The 23872-nt window shown below is 43.8% G+C and overlaps 1 protein-coding gene across 2 annotated transcripts in view; it reads right to left on the bottom strand.

The window, feature by feature from the left end:
• Window positions 1–23872, bottom strand: part of LOC137333025 (CMRF35-like molecule 3) — an 86535-nt gene that overhangs the window by 24497 nt on the left and 38166 nt on the right. For both annotated transcript variants that reach the window (XM_067997107.1, XM_067997106.1), the window contains 2 exons: window positions 12993–13349; window positions 5756–5812 (listed from right to left, as the gene is read on the bottom strand). In XM_067997107.1, the coding sequence (XP_067853208.1) occupies window positions 5756–5812; window positions 12993–13349 (414 nt within the window). The remainder of the gene's footprint in view (window positions 1–5755; window positions 5813–12992; window positions 13350–23872) is intronic.

The raw sequence follows: 23872 nt of genomic DNA, 5'->3' as shown, positions 1-23872 counted from the left end.
AGAAATTGGAGCAGGAGTAGGCCAATCGGCCCCTCGAGCCTGCTCCGCCATTCAATAAGATCATGGCTGATCTGATCCCAACCACAAATAACAAATCTAAAGAACACAAGAAGTAGGAGGACCCGGCCACTCAGCCCCTGGGCCCTCTCCGCCACCCACAGGGCCTTGACCGATCCGAACTCAGCTTCATGTCCAATTTCCTGCCCGCTCCCCATAACCCCTAATTCCCTTTACTTCTAGGAAACTGTCTATTTCTGTTTTAAATTTATCTAATGATGTAGCTTCCACAGCTTCCTGGGGCAGCAAATTCCACAGACCTACTACCCTCTGAGTGAAGAAGTTTCTCCTCATCTCAGTTTTGAAAGAGCAGCCCCTTATTCTAAGATTATGCCCCCTAGTTCTAGTTTCACCCATCCTTGGGAACATCCTTACTGCATCCACCCGATCAAGACCCCTCACAATCTTATATGTTTCAATAAGATCGCCTCTCATTCTTCTGAACTCCAATGAGTAGAGTCCCAATCTACTCAACCTCTCCTCATATGTCCGCCCCCTCATCCCCGGGATTAACCGAGTGAACCTTCTTTGTACTGCCTCGAGAGCAAGTATGTCTTTTCTTAAGTGTGGACACCAAAACTGTATGCAGTATTCCAGGTGCGGTCTCACCAATACCTTATATAACTGCAGCAATACCTCCCTGTTTTTATATTCTATCCCCCTAGCAATAAAAGCCAACATTCCGTTGGCTTTCTTGATCACCTGCTGCACCTGCATACCAACTTTTTGATTTTCTTGCACTAGGACCCCCAGATCCCTTTGTACTGCAGTACTTTCCAGTCTCTCGTCATTAAGAAAATAACTTGCTCTCTGATTTTTCCCGCCAAAGTGCATAACCTCACATTTTCCAATATTATATTGCATCTGCCAAATCTCCGCCCACTCACCCAGCCTTTCTATATCCCCTTGCAGGTTTTTAATGTCCTCCTCACTCTCTACTTTCCCTCTCATCTTTGTATCATCTGCAAATTTTGATATGTTGCACTCGGTCCCCTCCTCCAAATCATTAATATAGATTGTAAAGAGTTGGGGACCCAGCACCGACCCCTGTGGAACACCACTGGTTACTGGTTGCCAGTCCGAGAATGAACCATTTATCCCAACTCTCTGCTTCCTGTTCGATAACCAATCCTCCACCCATGCCAGAATATTACCCCCAATCCCGTGATTTTTTATCTTAAGTAATAATCTTTTATGTGGCACCTTCAGCCTTCTGCCTACTACCCTTTTTAAATAAGGGTGTTACATTAGCAGTTTTCCAATCTGCCGGGACCTCTCCTGAGTCCAGGGAATTTTGGAAAACTATCACCAAAGCATCCACAATCCCTACTGCCACTTCCCTCAAGACCCTAGGATGTAAGCCATCAGGTCCAGGGGATTTATCCGCTTTGAGTCCCATTATTTTACTGAGTACCATCTCCTGAGTGATTTTAATCGTATTTAGCTCCTCCCCCCCCTAGAGTCCCCTGTTTGTCCAGTGTTGGGACATTCCTGCACTCTGGATTCTCTTTCAAAGGAAATCCCTCCGTGCAGACCCTCACCTTTGTCTTCCATCAGGATCCATCCTAGCGGAGCATTCTACCACCTGGTGTGGGCAAGCATCCCCAGTGGAAGACTTTGTACCCAGAGAAACTTTGCAGCATCACTGGGGACCTGGAGTGGAGAGATTTGCACGGCACAGTGGCCACTAATCACCATCTCAGACAGTTTACCAATGTTTAGGCCGCCTGTCCATTCTGCAGCCAAGACAAAGCCACATTCAATTCCTTTTTCACTATCTGAGGGTGCTGCTCCCTGATAATTGGCTACTATTTTATCTTTGGTCACCTGATGTGCCGGGAAATCAGGTCAGAGGATCTCATAGTGGCTCCGCTCCTGGACCTGGTGAAAGCCACCATACCCAGGCCTAGGATACATAAGATAGCTGGGAGTTGGCTCTCATGCTGCTTGTCCGGAGCTCTAGTGCATGCCTGGGTGACCGTTGCGTTTGATCACGTCCACCGTTTCGCAAGGGATTCACAATATTGTATGTCATTCCTGCAAAATGCAGGTGTAAGTACCTGAAAATAATTTTAGTTTAGGTGGATCAATTGAAATTTATTAGTGGCACTTTCCCAAGTGTTTGACAATGATTAGTGACACACAGTATATACCAGCGTAACCCCCATTGGACTATCTAAAATATGATTTCTACCAAAGATCCTGCACCTTGACATATCGTGTCCCACTTTCAAAAGCCACCTCAAAACCTAACTCTTTAGCACTTGTGTTGCCTCCAGTAACCTCCCTCCCAATTTCGTGCTTGGTATCTTTATAGATTTTGTTATGTTAAAGACGCTATGTAAGTATAAGTTGTTGTCTTTATGAAGTGAAGACATTAGTTATTAAGGTTTTTGATGAATTTTCAGCAACAGTAAAGAAAGCAACTGGACTCAAACCATGATCCACCCATAACCCACTCCTAACCAACCCCATTTAGCTTTAGACTTGGCAAAAAGTACTAACTCTGTGTTAGTCTCCTCTAGTGCATTTTGTCCCGTGGAAGGAAGTAATTTCACCCTTGGCCACTCAACTAGTGGGTTATTACTGCCCTCTGCTGCTCATCAGTCACTTAACAGTGATTGTCACTCTCAGAAATATCTTAGATCATTCCTTCAAGCAAAAAGGTGACAACGAAAGGATCACATAAAGGTATGTAAGATAGTAAATGGTATAGAGAGATAAATCCAGAATATTACTTCAAGTTAAAGGATTACAATATGGTGAAATCAACTTCTGGGTAGGATAGCGGAGGCAAAAACCTTGGAATCTTTGAAGAACAAGTGGATGCTGTGATGGAGGAAGGACTGGAGGCATTTTTTAGTGCATAAGCTAGGATGGATCAAATGGCCTTCCTCATCTATATCAATCTTCTTATCTTATGAAAGATCAAGGAGTTCATTGCCACTAGTGTTTCTGTCAGAGACAAGAGAAACTCTCGAATGTAAGCCAAAACAATGTAAAGCTTCTATCATCTTCAGACTGGTTATCTCTTTCATACAGGCTATCGGTTCAGTAATATTAAAGTGGTATGAGGCTACACAAGATAAATAGAATGAAATTGCATCTATCTAACGCTTGAAAGGTATCAGAATCTTTCAAAACTATTGCAAGTCCAAATCTGAACTCACATTTGTCATTATTGCATTGCTACCCTAATCTTAAAACATCGTGAGGAGCTACCTGTTAAAATAACTCCAACATTTTTGCTCAGTTCATTATTAGTCTTTCAATTTATCTACAATCATACGAAAGGTGGACAACCATGTAAACAGTCCAATTGTTGCTTAACTGCAATGAAAATGACCATTGATCGATCTTAATTCTTGAGGTACTGGTTGCTGCATTTGTTGTGTTGACAGTAGAAGACTCTTGTCCACTAGGCATGGTGTTTTCCAGGTTTACCATCCATCCAGTTTTAACAAGATAGTAGGGCTTTTTGACTGGTTTGTCTGAGAATTTAGAGGCTGTAAACACTAATTAAGTAAAACGACATTGTGCAACATTAGCATCCTTAGTTTTATATCTAGAGGCATGGGATACAGAAGCAAGGAGAACTTGTACCAGATTTTAGTTAGGACTTAGTTAAAGAAAGAACTTGTATTTGTATAGCACCTTTCACGATCTCAGGACGTCCCAAAGCGCTTTTCAGCCAATTAAGTACTTTTTGAAGTGAAGTCACTTGAAATGTAGGAAACATAGCAGCCAAGGTCTCACCAGCAGCAATGAGATAATGACCGGATCATCTATTTTTTAGTGATGTTGGTAGCAGGATAAATATTGGCCAAGATATTGGGGAGAACTCCCTTGCTCTTCTTCGAATAGGGCCATGGGACTATTACACCGAGGCCGAGAACTCAGCGGGTAGATAGATTTCCACGTGGGAAACCTGGAAGTGAGTTGAGTGCGTCGGAATCTGTGATCGCAACTCAACTGAAGGTAATTATTTTTGCTTCCGGGTTTCCCTTGCGACAGCCAGCCAGATTGACAGGCTGGCTGCCTGTCGGGAGGGAAGGGAGCTGGGAACTGGAGAGGAGGGTGGGAGGGAGAGATCGTGGACCGTGGAGGACATGGTGGGGTGGGCGGCTGTGGAGGACATGGTGGGGGGGGGGGGCCCTTGGAGAAGATCGCAGGCAGGGAGGTGATCGGGTCGGCAGTCGGTGGTCGGATTCAGAGGTCGGGGGGGAGAGGTCTACCTTTGTGGGGGGGAGGGCTCAGCTGTCAGGGGGTCTCCTATGGGAAGGGGGGGGGAGAAGAGAGGTTCAAACATCGGGGGGAGTATATTGCCCCTTTAACAATCCGCCTGCCAGCATTATGTGGGGATGCGACTTTCGGGTTTCGGATGTGCGCGTGCATCCAAACGCACCTGGGTTAAACACAGAAGTGGGCGCGTTGGAGCTGGTTTTCGGTCGTGCTTCAAAAAACTGCTCCTTCAACCTCCCACCTGCCCCGAACCCGCCCGTTCTTTGGGGTTAAAATTACCCCAGAGTTTCATCTTAAGAAGTGAAAATACACGCTAACAATGAATATATGTATGGATTGATTCAGCAGTGCTGCACAACCTTCTGACTTAGAGGCAAGACTGCTACCACTGAGCCAAGGCTGACACTTAAGAGTACTATGGGCAGTTCTGGGTACTCCATTGCAGGAAGGATATAAAAGTAATTGAAAAGATACAGTATAGTTTCACTAGGATGTTTACCAGGGCAAAGGGGTGAGTTACAAGGAAAGACTTGAAAAGTTAGAGCTATCTGCATTACAGCTGTGACAATTAAGTGGTAACCTGATAGAGGTCTTCCAGATTATGAAGGATTATTGTTACATTTTTGATCATTACTCTAGATATTCCACTTGGCCTCAGTGTCACTGACCATTCCCATTGCCAACCTCATGTTGGGAATAGCTGCAGCTTAAGTCAAATTCATGTCGCACTGTACTCCCACCGTAACTACTTCTTCTCATATGTAATATGTGAGGCCACTGGGTTTCAGGGTTCACAGAAAAACAAAGTAAATTGAGGAATGTGATCCCAGAACATTAACAGAAATCCTGAAATCCAATGCAATATTAAAAATTTCAAGTTATTCAGTTGCCCTGAAGCATTAGGCTTGGTCACAGGATTTATTCAGAACTTCCAGTTGTACATTGCTTTTCTCCCCCATTTACTTCTGCGTCTTACTTCGCAAACCTGCAGAAACTCCCCCTCCCCAAGCATATTGAATTCAAAATCTTTGTCCTCATTTATAAATCCCTCAATGCCCTTGCTAAACCACACCCCTGCTATCTCCTCTAGCCTTACATCCAACTCACACCCTCAGTGCTTCTGCCTCTGGTCTTTTGTGCAGGCCTCACCCCCACAAAAGCATCTGTGACAAGAGTCTTCAGTCATCACACCCTTGCACTCTGGATTCTCTTTCAGAGGAAATCTTTCTGTGCAGTGTCTTGCCTTCATTTTTCATCAGTGGAACATTTTACTACCTGGCATGGTTAAGCAAACCAGTGGGAGACTCTGTACTCAGAGATTCTTCACTGAGGATCTGGGGTGGAGAGTTAGTCATGCTATTCTTTGTTTTTCCAAAAGAAAAAACTTGAGTAAAAATGTATTAAAGAAAACAAAATCATGCTACACAGGACTAAGAAAATAGAATAACTATCTTACCACTGGTAGGAATAACCACAGGGGACAGACTAGTCGGGGATGTGGTGGAACGGAAAGCTGGGAAAATAATAATTAAGATGTTAGACAGATAGTGTTTCATCTTAAGATGTGAAAATACATCCTACAATGAATATATGTATAGACTGATTCAGCAGTACTGCAACAAACATCAAAATACAATTCTGTTTAATATGCTTTTAATGTATCAGTACAATTCTTAACACTTGAGGCTTGAAATTAAGGTTGGTGACATTAGTGGATGAACATTTCATAGAATCATAGAAAGGTTACAGCACGGAGGAGGACATTCGGCCCATCGAGTCTGCGCCAGCTCTATGCAAGAGCAATCCAGCTAGTCTCACTCCCCTGCCCTATCCCCATAGCCCTGCAAATTTTTTCCTTTCAAGTACTTATCCAGTTCCCTTTTGAAGGCCATGATTGAATCTGCCTCCACCACCCCCTCGGGCAGTGCATTCCAGATCCTAACCACTCGCTGTGTAAAAAAGTTTTTCCTCATGTCACCTTTGGTTCTTTTGCCAATCATCTTAAATCTATGTCCTCTGGTTCTTGACCCTTCCGCCAATGGGAAAAGTTTCTCTCTATCTACTCTGTCTAGACCTTTCACGATTTTGAATACCTCTATCAAATCTCCTCGCATCCGTCTCTGTTCCAAAGAGAAAAACCCCAGCTTCACCAGTCTATCCACTTAACTAAAGTCCCTCATCCCTAGAATCATTCTAGTAAATCTCTTCTGCACCCCCTCTAAGGCCTTCACATCTTTCCTGAAGTGCGGTGCCCAGAACTGGACACAATACTCCAGTTGTGGCCGAGCCAGTGTTTTATAAAGGTTCTTCATGACTTCCTTACTTTTGTACTCTATGCCTCTATTTATAAAGCCCAGGATCCCGTATACTTTTTTAACCGCTTTCTCAAACAGCCCTGCCACCTTCAACAATTTGTGCACATATACCCCCGGATCTCTCTGTTCCTGAACACTTTTAGAGTTGTGCCCTCTAGTTTATATTGCCTCTCCTCGTTCTTCCTACCGAAATGTATCACTTCGCATTTTTCTACGTTAAATTTCATCTGCCACGTGTCCGCTCATGCCATCAGCCTGTCTATATCCTCTTGAAGCCTATCACTATCCTCCTCACTGTTCACTACCCTTCCAATTTTTAAGTCACCTGCAAATTTTGAAATTGTGCCCTGTACACCAAGTCCAAGTCATTAATATATATCAAGAAATGCAGTGGTCCCAGCACTGGCCCCTGGGGAACACCACTGTACACGTCCCTCCAGTCTGAAAAACAACCGTTCACCACTACTCTGTTTCCTGTCCTGTAGCCAATTCTATATCCATTTATGTGTTTGCATTGCAATCCGTTGCTATTTTGGCAGAGGCGATCAGAATGATTATTCACTCCCTCCGTGAAAGTAGAGAACAGAGGAATGTCACACATAGACATTCAGTATTCATCCAATAATATCACCAGCAGTAATTTCCAGTCTTTAGGATTGCCATCATACTTGGTACCCATATGCTGCCGGAAAAATTAAGTCACTATGCTGTATACTCCAGTGACACTCTTAATTCATCACCTCAAATTGCTTCCAGCACCACTGCTTGTAGTGAATATTGATTGGAGTGCATATGTAAAATCTGTTCAGAACTTTCAGCTGCTATTAGACAGAGCTGGCTAATCTTAGTTGCTGAAATGATGGCTTATCTGGAGCTGTTCGGTCCTTCAGTGAAAGCATACAACCATTTTTAAAAAGTACAATCATATTTGCATCTGGTAGGCCCAAACTGGATTAAACAAGATCAGTTTAAAGTCTAATTTTGCCTTGCACCCTCATCACTTTTGTCATTTAATCACTCCTGCCCTCCCTCACAGTCTTCTCCCTTTTGTACCTTTCCTGCTCCCCTTTTCCCTGGCTATGTACTTGCTTAAAAGCTGTTAATCGCTAGCATCTTCTAGTTCCGATGAAAGGTCATCGACCTGAAACATTGGGCCCGATGTTAGCAGGGCTGCGGGTTCTCGGCGGGGGGCTATCGGGCGCGTGGGTAACGCGCCCAGTTAAATTAGTCAGCTTCCCGCGCGATTGTAGCATACAATCCATTAATTGGATCAACTTACCTGCTCCTCCGGGTTCCCCACTGCTGATCTGCGCGTCGGGCGGGCTGCGCATGCGCAGTAAGATCTGTCAGCTGGAGGCGCTCTATTTAAAGGGGCAGTCCTCCACTGACAGATGCTGCAACAAATAGCAAAAATGACAGCATGGAGCAGCCCAGGGGGAAGGCTGCTCCCAGTTTAATGATGCCTCACTCCAGGTATTAATACATGGGGTGAGGAGGAGGGGGAGGACAGAGATCTTCCCCCCAGCGGGCGGGAGGAAGCGGCCTACCTCTGCCACCAGGAAGGCCAGGCTCGAGGTGGCAGAGGTCACCAGCGCAACCAACATATCGCCCACCTGCATACAGTGCAGGAGGCGCTCCAATGACCTCAGACGGTCAGCCAAAGTGAGTACACGTAGTCTTTCCCCTACATTCCGTCTGCCACATCACTGCCCCCACCCCACATCTCCTTCTGCACTGCCAACACAACTCTGTCACATCACCCCTCATACCCACTCAAACCTCATCCTCATCTTACCTGCACTTACTCACCTTGCCAGTACTCATCCCGCCACTACCACTCAACCCAATCCTCATACAATCTCATGGCTCTATCTCATACTCACCCTCTCGTGCATCTCTTTCACGGCCAGCCTCACTCAACCTGCCACTACCTGTGATGCAGCCACAGGGCATGCATCACATATGTGCATTAGGCAGCGTAAGGCAAACGTGTCGTGAGCATGAAGGGGATGCACAAGGGTGTTTGAGGGTTTGTCATGGGTGTTACTTATATTGAATTTCTGACCAACTCACATTACATATTATATTGGCACCACTACTGCCATGTCTTCGCAAATCCTGTCTGGTTTGTGCAATAATGCCCTCTCCTGAGGATCACTATGAGGACCCACAACTGATGCCACCCTTTGTGTCACTGCAGAGTGGGTGTACGTGTATTTGCAGGGCTCTTTTGCGCAGACGACTGAGACACATCGGCGATGTCCCCGGTTGCACCCTGGAAGGATGCGGAGGAGAAGTTGTTGAGGGCAGTGGTGACTTTGACAGCGACAGGCAAGAAGATGGTGTTCGGGCCAGCCAGGAGCAGCTCGGCATGAAAGAGGCTGCAGATGTCCACGACTACATGTCGAGTGACTCTGAGCCTCCGTGTGCACTGCTGCTCAGAGAGGTCCAGGAGGCTGAGCCTCGGTCTGTGGACCCTGTGGCGAGGGTAGTGCCCTCTGCGATGCATCTCTCTCTGCGGTAGACCTCCCTCCTGCTGTACAGGTGGATGTGTCACAGCACTCTGTTGTGGAGCTCCACGTGTCAGAGGTGGACGGCGTGGATGGCGAGGCTGGTGATGCTGTTCGCCCTCCAAGGAGGCCATGACTGCAGCTACAGCGGACCCCATCCACAAGATGTACATCTGAGGGGGTCCACAAGGTAGATACATGTCTCTGGACCCCGGGGTAAGTGTGCAGGTTGGTGACTTTGATTGTCAGGAGGAGGGTGGTGGAGGCCAAACTTTGTCCCAAGTGACAGAGTGGCCTCCTGCAATGGGTGAGGGTCTCCCCCCCACACCTGTCAAATGGACCTTTGCAGCTGCCACAGGCTGACAGCTGCAACACGTCCATTTAACCTGGGAGTGTTTCCCCCAGTATGGGAAACAGTCCCAGTTTGCTCTTAAATCCCACATAATCCCTTAATCAGGTCAATGACCTGAAATACCTAAATAAATACCTTCAAGTGGAACCCCGCTGGCTTTAATTGCCTGAGGGATTCCCACCAGCGGGGGCTGCGCGCGCACTCCGGCGCATCAGCGGGGAACCCGGAAGTGCGCAAGTTCGGGGCGGGCTCCGGTACCGCGCCGGGATTCTCCGAATTTCGGAGCCCCCCCGCCAGGAGCGCACCCGATAGCGGGTGCTAAAATGACGCCCATTAACTCTGTTTCTCTCAGATGCTGCCTGACCTGCTGAGTGTTGTTTATTGTTGCTTATTATTCAATTAGCAGCTGCTAATTTGTGGCTATTTTTTGTTAGCCAAAGAAGCAGACTCTGTCATTTGATGGAATTCGTTTTAATAAGTAATTGAGGGGAAAGTATTAAAAGGGGTTTGGATCTGTGCACACACAAATAATTGACCTGGAATTTCCTGGAAAGTTTCAGCGTAACTGCAGCATAAGAGTAGCACTGCGCCATTTGTTTTCTGAGATTTACGTCAGATTACTGCACAGATTTCCTTGATTGTTTGCACCGCTTCCTAGGTCCATCCACTGAAACCCTCTGCCGCTTATTTACATAGCCTCGCACCCCCATGCAAAAGACCAGCACACACGAGTTTCCTGGACTCACGTGATTAATGCACTGGCATAGATTTATCCCTAAAAATTTAGGCCCACCTGATATCAATGTAACTGAGATTTCTGGAGTTTGAAAGCGATTTTCTTCACGGTATTTTTTTGAATTGTTCTTACTGAGTCCTGCACTATACTTAACCAAAGTGCTGACAGTCTCAGCCAAAATTTTTCGTAACCCTGCCTCGTCACTACACATGTTCAAAGAACTAAGCAGCTGGAATGGTCTTCCCAATGGGCATACCCCTGTTGTGCATAATAATAAAAGATGAGGAAGAGCAGCTGAGGCTAGAGGTTCTGAAAGTGAGGCGCTTTGGCAGAAGGCACTAACGGACTGAAGTCACTAGCAACATAATATCACTCAAAAGTAAAACTACATCTGGTAGGGATATTAACCTCAGAAGGTAATTCTGAACAATTCAGACTTTGACAGTGTTATCAATGGCTTTTTGACACCAGTGTTGGATGCTGCCCATATTGACACCATAATGAAGGTTGCAAATTAAGCTCTGTTACTGGGCATAGCAATGGAGCGGCTGTCTTTTCAGTTCATGTAGAAATGAGAGGCTAAACCAGAAGTAAGTTCCTATCCAGTAGGCCTGGTGGTAAAATATCAGGGATCTCAACTGGAAAACTGTGAGTTCAAACCGAAACGTAACTGAGGTTCACATATCCTTCCCGTCATTACAAGTTTTGGTGGTTCTTGCCAGATTGCTAAATGATGCAGCACTGCTCTTGTGAAGCATCAGAATGCTCTATTTCACACTCCACACAATGCAAGTATCACAATTTTACAAAATAAATCCACCAAAATGTAGGTGGCATGATTAAGAAGTTTGCAGATGATACAAAAACTGACCGTGTGGTTGATAGTGAGGAGGAAAGCTGTAGACTGCAGCAAGATATCAATGCACTGGTCAGGTGGGCAGAAAAGTGGCAAATGGAATTCAATACGGAGCAGTGTGAGGTAATGCATTTCGGGATGGCAAACAAGGCAAGGGAGTCCACAATAAATGGGAGGATGCTGAGAAGTGTAGAGGAAGAGAGGGACCTTGGAGTGCATGTCCACAGATCCCCGAAGGTAACAGAACAGGTAGATAAGGTGCTTAAGAAGGCATACGGGATACTTTCTTTTATTAGCCGAGGCATAGAATGTAAGAGCAGGGAGATTATGCTGGAACTGTATAAAAAAATAGTTAGGCCACAGCTTGAGTACTGTGTACAGTTCTGGTCACCACATTACAGGAAAGATGTGATTGCACTAGAAAGGGTACAGAGGAGATTTACGAAGATGTTGCCAGGACTAGAGAATTTTAGCTGTGAGGAAGGAGTGGATGGGCTGGGGTTGTTTCCACTAAAACAGAGGATGCTGAGGGGTGATTTAATTGAGGTGTGTAAAATTATGAGGGGCCTAGATAGAGTGGGTAGGAAGGAGCTATTTCCTTTAGCAGAGAGGTCAATAACCAGGGGGCATAGATTTAAAGTAATTGGTAGAAGGATTAAAAGGGAGCTGAGGAGAAATTTTTTCACCCAGAGGGTGGTGGGGGTCTGGAACTCACTGCCTGAAAGGGTGGCAGAGGCAGAAACCCTCAACTCATTTAAAAAGTACTTGGATGTGCACTTGCAGTGCCGTAGCCTACAGGGCTACAGACCAAGTGCTGGAAAGTGGGATGAGGCTAGATAGCTCTTTTTTGGCCGGCACAGACACAATGGGCCGAATGGCCTCCTCTGTACCATAAATTTCTATGATTCTAAACAGTAATACAGCCACATGCAGTAGGCCTTTATTTTCTATGGTGAATACAACATTTTTTAAGAAGCATCTAAAGTCGTAATAAAAATGGACAACAATTGATAGTGCTGTGTTTGTGCTTGTTTTTTGCCAGATTTTATGTTCCAGCTTAGGCAAATGAGCTCCACGGGAAATTTTGGTTAAGTTCCCATCAGTAAGATTGGTGTAAAAACCAGTATAAGTTTTGGTATAATTTATGCATAAATACGATCCAAGAAATTCAGGGCCATTATTTTCCTGTTGATTTAATATAGCATGATTTCTATCATGCTCCATTTGGGCATGTATTGATTCAATATATTAATTGCGGCTTTTGTATTTATGAATGTTGTTAAATTGTCAGGGAAAAAGAGTGTATGAAGCCCCAAAAAGTATTGCAGATATGATAGTTTCTGTTGTTTGAGTAGATAGAGGACTTACTTTTAGCTCCTTGCTTGAGGGAGATTTGCACTACACCAATAGCAAAAGAAGTATAAGAAAAGAAAACTACTAAATTTGTTTTGGCAGTTGCCAGAGCTTTGCTTTCCAAAACCCAAAATACTTTTTTTTTACTTGAGGAGGTCTTATGAAGGGTAATTAACCTATTACATTTATGCTTCATATTATACTTGTTAGTAGTTTGTTGAATGCTCTGTGTTTCATATCTATATTGAACAGTAAGTAAATATAAATTATGGCGGTCTGTCTGTCTGAGTTTAAAATCTACCACTCCAAAGTAAGTGTGTGGCATATCGCAATTGTGTATGGAATCTAGCAAGCAAATTAGTATAAGAAGGGTAATTGTTAACCTACATATTATACAACTCTGTGAAGGTCAGATTATCAATTTTAAAAATCCTAATAGCAACTGCTGAGAATCTATTGAGAAAGAAACTGGTTCTTTAATCTTAAATTGTAACATGCAGAATCACATATTTTTCCAGCAAGTATTCGCATTAGAAAGTAAAATAACTAACAACTAAAAAAAATCACTTACCTCTTATCACTATTAAATTGACATTTGCTGTTTTCCTGATTTTATTTATTCCATCACGAGACAGCCATTTTACTTCACAAGTATAAGTCCCTCGATCACTGTACGCCAGATTTTTCAGGGTAAGTGAAACATCACCAGACTTACGATCATGATTAATACTGATTCTGTCCCGATTGTTAGAACGGGGAATATGATCACCTGTTTCATCTCTTCGTATAATAGTGGTGTATATATTAATGTACCAGGTGACTTCTACCTCAGTGTACAGAGCAGATGGACTGTAGGTACAAGGAATAGTGACTGATTTTCTCAACAGCCCTGTCACATCCTCAGGAACAGTCAGTGGAAGTGAATCAGCTGTAAAATAGATAAACAGAAGATATTAAATGATAAGACTCTGTGATCCACTTAAAGGGGAGGACAGTCTAGGGGAATGCTCAACCAGTAGTGTGGTTTTTCTGGGTCTTGCAGCTCCAGATCAGCTGTCATGCTGGTACAAAATCACAGCCCCATTGCAATCAATGAAGCCATTCTGGGATGGAAAAGGACAGTCCCAATTAGTGACGTCACACAGCAGACTAGCAGAAAGGATGCCCAATTTTAGGGTCTCCATACAAATAATAAAATTTATGTTTTTATTTAAAAACATCAAACCAAATTTTGATTAGCATATTATTTTTCTCTATAATATGGGAGAATACTTTGAACAAAAAGTACCCCTCTACATCTTCCTTCCCTTTTAAATATAATTCGTAGCAAAACTCACAGCACTATCTTGATTACTAGAACCTCCTCACTGTTAAGAAGTAATAGGCTTAGCTTTTCTATGCTGATTTCAGGTGGTTCTGGGGTGGATGGTAGCATGAAATTAATGCCAGTCATGATTTCCTGCCAAAGGTGATGGTGGTGGCAGGAAGCATGGGCTCAATTTTGAAATGGTGGCGGGTTGGGAGTGGGGGGGTGGGGGGGAGAAAGGTGCCCGTGGCAAACCAGAAAAAACAAACCTTACCATTTCCGACGCGATCGCATTGCAATTGATGGTGATTAACGTGCTGTCCGGGTTTCGCGCCCGGCAGCCAGCCTGACTGATAGGCTGGCTGCCGTCAGGAGCTGCAATGCAAAGTGTGTTGGGGGGGGTGAGAAGGAATGAGAGCAAGACGTCATCTGGCGCTGGAATAGAAGAACGGGGGGTGGGGGGGGGGGTTGGAGAGGGGAAGATCGGGGGGATCGGGTTGAAGGGGAGATCAGGGGAACATCGGGGGGGGGCTGAAGAGGGGAGATCGGGGGGGACATCGGGGGTGGGTGAAGAGGGGGAGATCGGAGAGGGAGACATCGGACATCGGAGCAGGGTGGTAAGGTAGGTTGATTTTGTGTTTTAACTTCATGCAATGGTTTTTTATGTAATTTATTTTGTTTCTTTTTGCCTGATCCGGCCCTTGATGCCTGGTTTTACCAGGCGTGAATCAGAAGCCGTAGGAAAGCCGCCCAGGTAAGTTAAAAATCGTTATAAGTACGTAATATGTCACAAGTAAAGTGCCTTAAGTACCTCAATGAGGTACATTTGGCTCCTTAACTAACATACCACTGGCTTTAATTGCTGGCGGGACTTCCAGATTCGGGACCCCCGCGCGCACACAGGTGTATCGGTGGGGAACTCGGAAGTCGGCGGGTTGGAGCCGAGCTCCGAACCCAAACGGTATTTCCGCGATTTTCGGAGCCCCCCGCCCCAACGCACCCGCATTTTCCCGGGAAAATCGAGCCCCATCTGTCCAGATTTGGACAAGCGAATGGGAAATGATATACAAATTATATAATCTCATCAAACTATCTTGTTTCTGCCCAATGTTAAGAGCAACAGTATAAAACTGGCATCCACCGTTACTTGACAGTGACATAAAGACAGAAATAAATTTAAAGGGCCATAACTGGTACTGGAAAAAGTATAATTTTAATTTCTGAACCATTTTTCTTAGTATTTTTTTGCTTTTCTCCCACCCACTACTGCTAGAATGCTGAACTTTCTACCTACTGCTGTGGAGTTTCCATTTTTGCCTTCTCACTCTTCATCACTGATGGCTACGAGTTTTCTTTTGGGAATATCTGTCTATCTCTGTTAGTTGGAGTTGGAAGAAGAGAATGCGGAGTAGGAAAGTAGGGAGATCAGGCTGGTCAGCCAGCATAGGAGGCACCTGACACTCACCCACCATTACCTGTTGAATGTACTGACCAAGGTTCCGACCTGCCCCCTGACCCAGCAATAGCGTTTGCACTAAACAAGGCAACTTGTCAATGAGTTATGCCACATGCGGAACCTGACCTGTAGCTCATCTCCACCATTGGCACTGCATTGCCAGAGGCTGTAAAGATCACCCTGAATTGTTTTGCTGAGGTTATTTCAGGCTACCTCTGAAATCATCAGTAATACTGGCGAATCAGCTGTGCACAAATGCATCAAACAAGTTACAGGAGATTTAATAAAGGTTTTTAAAATTATAAAGGATTTTGATAGTGAATAGAAAAAGACTATTTTCTCTGGTTGGCAAGTCAGTGATGAAGGGGTCATCAAATTAAAATGGGACTAGAAGAATAAGGAGAAAGGTTTGAAGAAATTTTGTTTACTTAGATGGTTGTTGGGAGCATGAAATGCTAGCGGTTAATATTGCTGAGGAAACTGATGTGCTGTCTATCTGCAAACAAAGAGTGCATCTGTAACTTGTTTGATGCATTTGTGCACAGCTGATTCGCCAACAGCTGGTGGGTGGCAGGCACATCCCGTTATCTGTCCAAAGTTAAATTCGGCCCTCAAATATATCATCCCAAACTGGATAAAGTAACCATGGAAGTGTCACAGACTACTGTCTTCACCCAATGTCCATACACGCTTTAGCAGGTGCACTGGATAGCAAATAGGAACCGAAAGAATGGCAGCGGTTTGTTATTGCTAATTTTAGCATCCTATTATCACATTGTTCAGCGCACAAACTACAAAGTGAACTTGGGACCTTCCTATTTTGTATGCCTCATGCAGTATCATATGCACTGAGCCATAGTACAGCTGTAGAAGAATCATGATTCATCACTATTTCTGCAATCAAAGCTCTTTTGATCATTGACTGATGCATAATAATGGAAATAGTACTAATCTGTTGTCACAAAAACTAAACCTAATTCAGAAAATAACAAGATAATAAGCACATAAGAACATAAGAAATAGGAGCAGGAGTAGGCCAATTGGCCCTTCGAGCCTGCTCCGCCATTCAATAAGATCATGGCTGATCTGATCCTAACCTCAAATCTAAATTAATGTCCAATTTCCTGCCCGCTCCCCGTAACCCCTAATTCCCTTTACTTCTAGGAAACTGTCGATTTCTGCTTTGAATTTATTCAATGATGTAGCTTCCACAGCTTCCTGGCACAGCAAATTCCACAGACCTACCACCCTCTGAGTGAAGAAGATTCCCCTCATCTCAGTTTTGAAGGAGCAGCCCCTTATTCTAAGATTATGCCCCCTAGTTCTAGTTTCACCCATCCTTGGGAACATCCTCACCGCATCCACCCGATCAAGCCCCTTCACAATCTTATATGTTTCAATAAGATCGCCTCTCATTCTTCTGAACTCCAATGAGTAGAGTCCCAATCTACTCAACCTCTCCTCATATGTCCGCCCCCTCATCCCCGGGATTAACTGAGTGAACCTTCTTTGTACTGCCTCGAGAGCAAGTATGTCTTTTCTTATGTATGGAGACCAAAACTGTATGCAGTATTCCAGGTGCGGTCTCACCAATACCTTACATAACTGCAGCAATACCTCCCTGTTTTTATATTCTATCCCCCTAGCAATAAACGCCAACGTTCCGTTGGCCTTCTTGATCACCTGCTTTGAATGAGCAAGGATAAAGTCCATCTTAGGTCATCCATTCAGGAAAATCTACAATACCCTACTTCCCCCATCATAGTCTTCAACTTTCTCTTAAATTAGGTGCTAGGGTCAAGGATGTCGCGGAGCGGCTGCAGGGCATTCTGGAGGGGGAGGGTGAACAGCCAGTAGTCATGGTCCATATTGGTACCAATGACATAGGTGAAAAAAAGGGATGAGGTCCTGCAAGGTGAATTTAAGGAGTTAGGAGATAAATTATAAAGCAGGACTTCAAAGGTAGTGATCTCAGGATTACTACCAGTGCCACGTGCTAGTGAGTATAGGAACAGGAGAATAGACCGGATGAATGCATGGCTGCAGGGATGGTGTAGGAGGGAGGGATTTAGATTCCTGGGACATTGGGACCGGTTCTGGAGAAGGTGGGACCTGTACAAGCGGGACGGGTTACACCCGAGCAGGACCGGGACCAATGTCCTCGCGGGGGTGTTTGCTAGTGCTGTTGGGGAAGGTTTAAACTAGAGTGGCAGGGGGATGGGAACCTGAGCGGGGAGTCAGTAGGGAGTAAAGTAGAGAGCAGCAAGAGAGGGGAAGACCCAGGGGAAATTTACAATACAAATAGTACAAACAGTTGTTCAAGAACAAGTGAAAGGGAAAAGCGTAGAGCAGCGGAAAGAAAGTGTACTTCAGGCACTACAGATAAAGTAAAAACTAGAAGGCATAAGGCGATTAACCCAGCATCAAAGCTGAAGGTCAGGCTAGGGTGTGTGGCCCAAATAAGAGTTCTATATACAAATGCACAGAGTATAAGGAATAAATTAAATGAACTACAGGTTCAAATTCAAATTGGAGGGTATGACATGATAGCTATTACGGAGACATGGCTGCAGGATGGTCAGGATTGGGAACTAAATATACCAGGTTATAAGGTCTACAGGAGAGATAGGGAAAATGGAAGAGGGGGAGGAGTAGTCTTAATGATTAGAGATGAAATCACTTCAATGATAAAGGGGGATATAACGAGAGGTAAACAGCCAACAGAGACCTTATGGGTTGAATTGAGAAATAGGAAAGGATCTAAGACTATGGTGGGAGTTGTATAAAGGAGCCCTGGCAGCAGCTCTGAAGTGCTAGATTGTATAAATGCAGAGATTAGACAAACGTGTAACAAAGGCAGAGTGGTCTTAATGGGGGACTTTAACCTTCACATAGATTGGGAAAAGCAGACTAGCAACTGTCAGAAAGGTAGTGAATTTCTTGAGTGTGTCCGGGATAGTTTTCTACAGCAGTATGTCCTAGAGGCAACAAGGGGGCAAACCATACTAGATTTAGTAATGAGTAATGAACCAGATTTAGTTAACGGCTTAACTGTGCGTGAACATCTATCCAATAGTGATCATAACATGATCGAGTTCAAGGTAGTGTTTGAAAGGGAAAAAAGTGAATCAGCTGCTAAGATTCTAGACTTGGGTAAAGCCGACTTCAATGGAATGAGACAGAGACCGTCCACAGTAAACTGGGCAAATCTGTTAATGGGTAAAACGACTGATGATCAGTGGGCAATGTTTAAAGAAACATTTAACGTGATACAGAATCGGTTTATATCCCTGAGGGGCAAGAACTCTCCTTGCCATAAAAAACAGCCATGGACAACTAAAGATGTAAGGGACAGTATAAGACATAAAGGGCATACAAAAAGGCAAAAAATGACACAGATCCTGGTGAATGGGAAAGATACAAATACAACAAAGGATCATAAAACAGATAGTAAGAGCTACAAAAAGAGAGTATGAAAAGAAACTCGCAAGGGATATCAAAACCAATACGAAGAACTTTTATAGTTATATTAGGAAAAAGAGGGTGGTCAGGAGCAGTGTTGGCCCCTTAAAAACTGAAAGTGGGGATATTGTCATTGACAATGGGGAAATGGCGGACATGTTGAACAATTACTTTGCGTCAGTATTTACAGTCGAAAAAGAGGATAGCATGCCGGAAATCCCAAGAAAACTAATATTGAATCGGGGACAGGGACTCGATAAAATTAACATAAGTAAAGCAACAGTAATGAAGAAAATAATAGCACTAAAGAGTGACAAATCCCCAGGACCAAATGGTTTCCATTCCAGGGTTTTAAAGGAAGTAGGTGAGCACATTTTGGATGCCCTAATTATAATCTTTCAAAGTTCTCTAGATTCAGGAACTGTCCCTCTAGATTGGAAAATTGCACATGTCACTCCGCTTTTTAAGAAAGGAGAGAGAGGGAAACCAGGGAATTATAGACCAGTTAGCCTAACATCTGTTGTGGGGAAAATGCTGGAGTCTATAATTAAGGATAGGGTGACTGAACACCTTGAGAATTTTCAGTTAATCAGAGAGAGCCAAGCATGGATTTGTGAAAGGTAGGTCGTGCCTGACAAACCTGACTGAATTTTTTGAAGAGGTGACTAAAGTAGTGGACAGGGGAATGTCAATGGATGTTATTTATATGGACATTCAGAAGGCATTTGATAAGGTCCCACATAAGAGACTGTTAGCTAAGATAGAAGCCCATGGAATCGAGGGAAAAGTACGGACTTGGTTAGGAAGTTGGCTGAGCGAAAGGCGACAGAGAGGAGGGATAATGGGTAGGTACTCACATTGGCAGGATGTGACTAGTGGAGTCCCGCAGGGATCCGTCTTGGGGCCTCAATTATTCACAATATTCATTAACGACTTAGATGAAGGCATAGAAAGTCTGATATCTAAGTTTGCCGATGACACAAAGATTGGTGGCATTGTAAGCAGTGTAGATGAAAACATAAAATTACAAAGCGATATTGATAGATTAGGTGAATGGGCAAAACTGTGGCAAATGGAATTCAATGTAGAAAAATGTGAGGTCATCCACTTTGGATCAAAAAAGGATAGAACAGGGTACTTTCTAAATGGTAAAAAGTTAAAAACAGTGGATGTCCAAAGGGACCTAGGGGTTCAGGTACATAGATCATTGAAGTGTCATGAACAGGTGCAGAAAATAATCAAGAAGGCTAATGGGATGCTGGTCTTTATATCTAGAGGACTAGAGTACAAGGGGGCAGAAGTTATGCTGCAGCTATACAAAACCCTGGTTAGACTGCACCTGGAGTACTGTGAACAGTTCTGGGCACCGCACCTTCGGAAGGAGGAAGTAGGTTTACTAGAATGATACCCGGACTTCAAGGGTTAAGTTATGAGGAGAGATTACACAAATTGGGGTTGTATTCTCTAGAGTTTAGAAGGTTAAGGGGTGATCTGATCAAAGTTTATAAGATATTAAGGGGAACAGATAGGGTGGATAGAGAGAAACTATTTCCGCTGGTTGGGGATTTTAGGTGTAGGGGGCACAGTCTAAAAATTAGAGCCAGACCTTTCGGGAACGAGATTAGAAAACATTTCTACACACAAAGGGTGGTAGAAGTTTGGAACTCTCTTCCCAAACGACAATTGATACTAGATCAATTGCTAAATTTAAATCTGAGATAGCTTTTTGGAACCAAAGGTATTAAGGGATATGGGCAAAAGGCAGATCAGCCATGATCTTATCAAATGGCGGAGCAGGCACAAGGGGCTGAATGGCCTACTCCTGTTCCTATGTTCCTATTATTCTAAGGTTGTCTCCACTACACTTCAAAGAGTTAATTACTCTTTTAGTCAGTATTTCACAAATCACATCCCTGTCTCTTTTAGTATTCTGGGATAAATACCATATATTCCTGGAAAATTGTTTGTTTTGAACCTTCTGAGCATGGCTAGAACCTCCGTCTCACTGATGTCAAAGTCAGTAAATCTATTTAAATTATCTTTGATAATGGAAGGTATGTTACCAGTATCTCCTTTAGTGAACATGTCAAGGAAAAAATACCTGTGGCTTCCCAAATGCACTGGGTCATGAAACAGTCGTGCATTACATATACTAACTCAGACTCTAAACCTTTCAGTCATTATCAATTTATATTAGGTTGGCTGAAATCCCTCATTAATACAACCTTCTGATTTTCACATACCCTGCTTATCTCTCCATAAATAGTCTTCCTTCTTGTTCTTGCCTGACAGTCAATTCAAACCCCTTATGTTATTTTTGCTTCTCTTGAACTAAAAACATCATAAAAACATCTAGCCAGAGTAGTTTGTTAGATAGTTTTTCATCCAAGTTCTTTCTCTTTCTTACCATGGAATCTACATCCTAAAGAAAGAAAATGAAAGAAAGAACTTGCATTTATATAGCACCTTTCACAACCTCAGAATGTCCCAAAACGCATTACAGCCAATGAAGTATTTTTTGAAGTGTAGTCACTGTCGTAATGTAGGAATTCCTAGCCTCCCATGCGCCTCTAACATATAAGACTACACACGTCCTTTCCTATTTGTTTTTCCTGAACACTAAAACCTTGCATGTTTTATTCATTAGCATTTTCTGGGATTAGCCCTGTTTCTGATATTCCTATTACAGTGTAGTTCCTACTACCACAACAACCTAAAGTTCAGGCATCTTATTACAAATCCTTCTAGCCTTCATGTCTATGCAGGCTTAATATAGATTTACTTCTTCTTAGTTTCCATGGCTGCATGGTACTGATATCTAGATCCAGTATTTCTCCCTGAGTTCGTGTGCTCATACCCACCACTTGGTGAACATCTACTTTCATATCAGTCTTATGTGGGATCCAGTTTCCTCCCTACCCTCACTCTGCTGCAAATGGACTTCCATGTAGAGTAGCGGAGGAAAAAAACTTGGTATCATTTAAGAGACAGCTGGATGCTGTGATGGAGAATGGGAACTGTAGGTTTTTCTGTGAGGTGAGATGAGGATTTTCAACAGCTAAGTTCCTCCTAAGTATTATGGTGCAAACTATGCCTCCTAAAGCAGTCCTTTTTTGTCCTGAAACCAGACGCAATTACTTATGAAAATGGGATCACTATTATTTCACAAGTTTGGCAGACATTAATTTGTATTTTCTATACATTTGGTGAACTCATCTCCGTTACCAAACTCCAGAACTATACTAGAGAATATTATTGTACATTATTCATCATTAAATTTGGAGATGATCCTCACACTTATGCCTTTGAGTGCTTCTACAATTGGTCTCAATGTAGTTGACCCCTACGCGGACTCACACCAGCTAATCTTTTCCTGGTCTCTTCGTCAGTCCTTCGGCCAATTACCACCCCATCAGTCTACTCTCAATCATCAGCAAAGTGATGGAAGGTGTCATCGACAGTGCTATCAAGCTGCACTTACTCACCAATATCCTGCTCACTGATGCTGAGTTTAGGTTCTGCCAGGACCACTCGACTCCAGACCTCATTACAGCCTTGGTCCAAACATGGACAAAAGAGCTGAATTCCAGAGATGAGCTTAGAGTGACTGCCCTTGACATCAAGGCAGCATTTGACCGAGTGCGGCACCAAGGAGCCCTAGTAAAACTGAAGTCAATGGGAATCAGGGGGAAAACTCCCCAGTGGCTGGAGCCATACCTAGCACAAACGAAGATGGTAGTGGTTGTTGGAGGCCAATCATCTCAGCCCAAGAACATTGCTGCAGGAGTTCCTCAGGGCAGTGTCCTAGGACCAACCATCTTCAGCTGCTTCATCAATGACCTTCCCTCCATCATAAGGTCAGAAATAGGGATGTTTGCTGATGATTGCACAGTGTTCAGTTCCATTCATAACCCCTCAGATAATGAAGCAGTCCGTGCTCGCATGCAGCAAGACCTGGACAACATCCAGGCTTGGGCTGATAAGTGGCAAGTAACATTCATGGAAACATAGAAAATAGGAGCAGGAGTAGGCCATTCGGCCCTTCGAGCCTGCTCTGCCATTCAATATGATCATAGCTGATCCTCTATCTCAATACCATATTCCCGCTCTCTCTCCATACCCCTTGATGCCTTTTGTGTTTAGAAATCTATCTAGTTCCATCTTAAATATATTCAGTGACTTGGCCTCCACAGCCTTCTGTGGTAGAGAATTCCACAGGTTCCCCACCCTCTGAGTGAAGAAATTTCTCCTCATCTCAGTCCTAAATGTCCTACCCCGTATCCTGAGACTGTGACCCCTCATTCTGGACCCCCCAGCCAGGGGAAACATCCTCCCTGCATCCAGTCTGTCTAGCCCTGTCAGAATTTTATATGTTTCAATGAGGTCCACTCTCATTTGTCTAAACTCGAGTGAATACAGGCCGAGTCGACCCAATCTCTCCTCATATGACAGTCCTGCCATCCCAGGAATCAATATGGTGAATCTTCACCGCACTCCCTCTATGGCAAGTATATCCTTTCTTAGGTAAGGAGACCAAAACTGCACACAATACTCCAGGTGTGGTCTCACCAAGGCCCTGTATAACTGCAGTAAGACATCCTTGCTCCTATAATCAAATCCTCTTGCAATGAAGGCCAACATACCATTTGCCTTCCTAACTGCTTGCTGCACCTGCATATTTGTTTTCAGTGACTGGTGTACAAGGACACCCAGGTCCCTTTGTACATCAATATTCCACAATCTATCACCATTTAAATAATACTTTGCCTTTCTGTTTTTCCTTCCGAAGTGGATAACTTCACATTTATCCACATTATAATGCATCTGCCATGTATTTGCCCGCTCAACTTGTCTAAATCGCCGTGAAGCCTCTTTGCATCCTCCTCACAACTCACGATTTCACCTAGTTTTGTGTCGTCAGTAAGCTTGGAAATATTACATTTGGTTACCTCATCCAAATCATTGATATATATTGTGAATAGCTGGGGCCCAAGCACTGATCCCTGCGGTACCCCACTAGCCTGCCACCCCGAGAAAGACCCATTTATTCCTACTCTCTGTTTCCTGTCTGTTAACCAATTTTCAATCCATGCCAGTATATTACCCCCAATCCCATGTGCTTTAATTTTGCACACTTATGTGGGACTTTATCAAAGGCCTTCTGAAAATCCAAATAAACCACATCCACTGGTTCTTCCTTATCTATTCTACCAGTTAAATCCTCAAA

The sequence above is a fragment of the Heptranchias perlo genome, chromosome 15 (genome assembly GCF_035084215.1).
Source record: "Heptranchias perlo isolate sHepPer1 chromosome 15, sHepPer1.hap1, whole genome shotgun sequence".
Classification (NCBI taxonomy): Eukaryota; Metazoa; Chordata; class Chondrichthyes; order Hexanchiformes; family Hexanchidae; genus Heptranchias; species Heptranchias perlo.
Note: the sequence above shows the minus strand (reverse complement) of the source record. Positions and strands in the feature narration are given on the sequence as shown.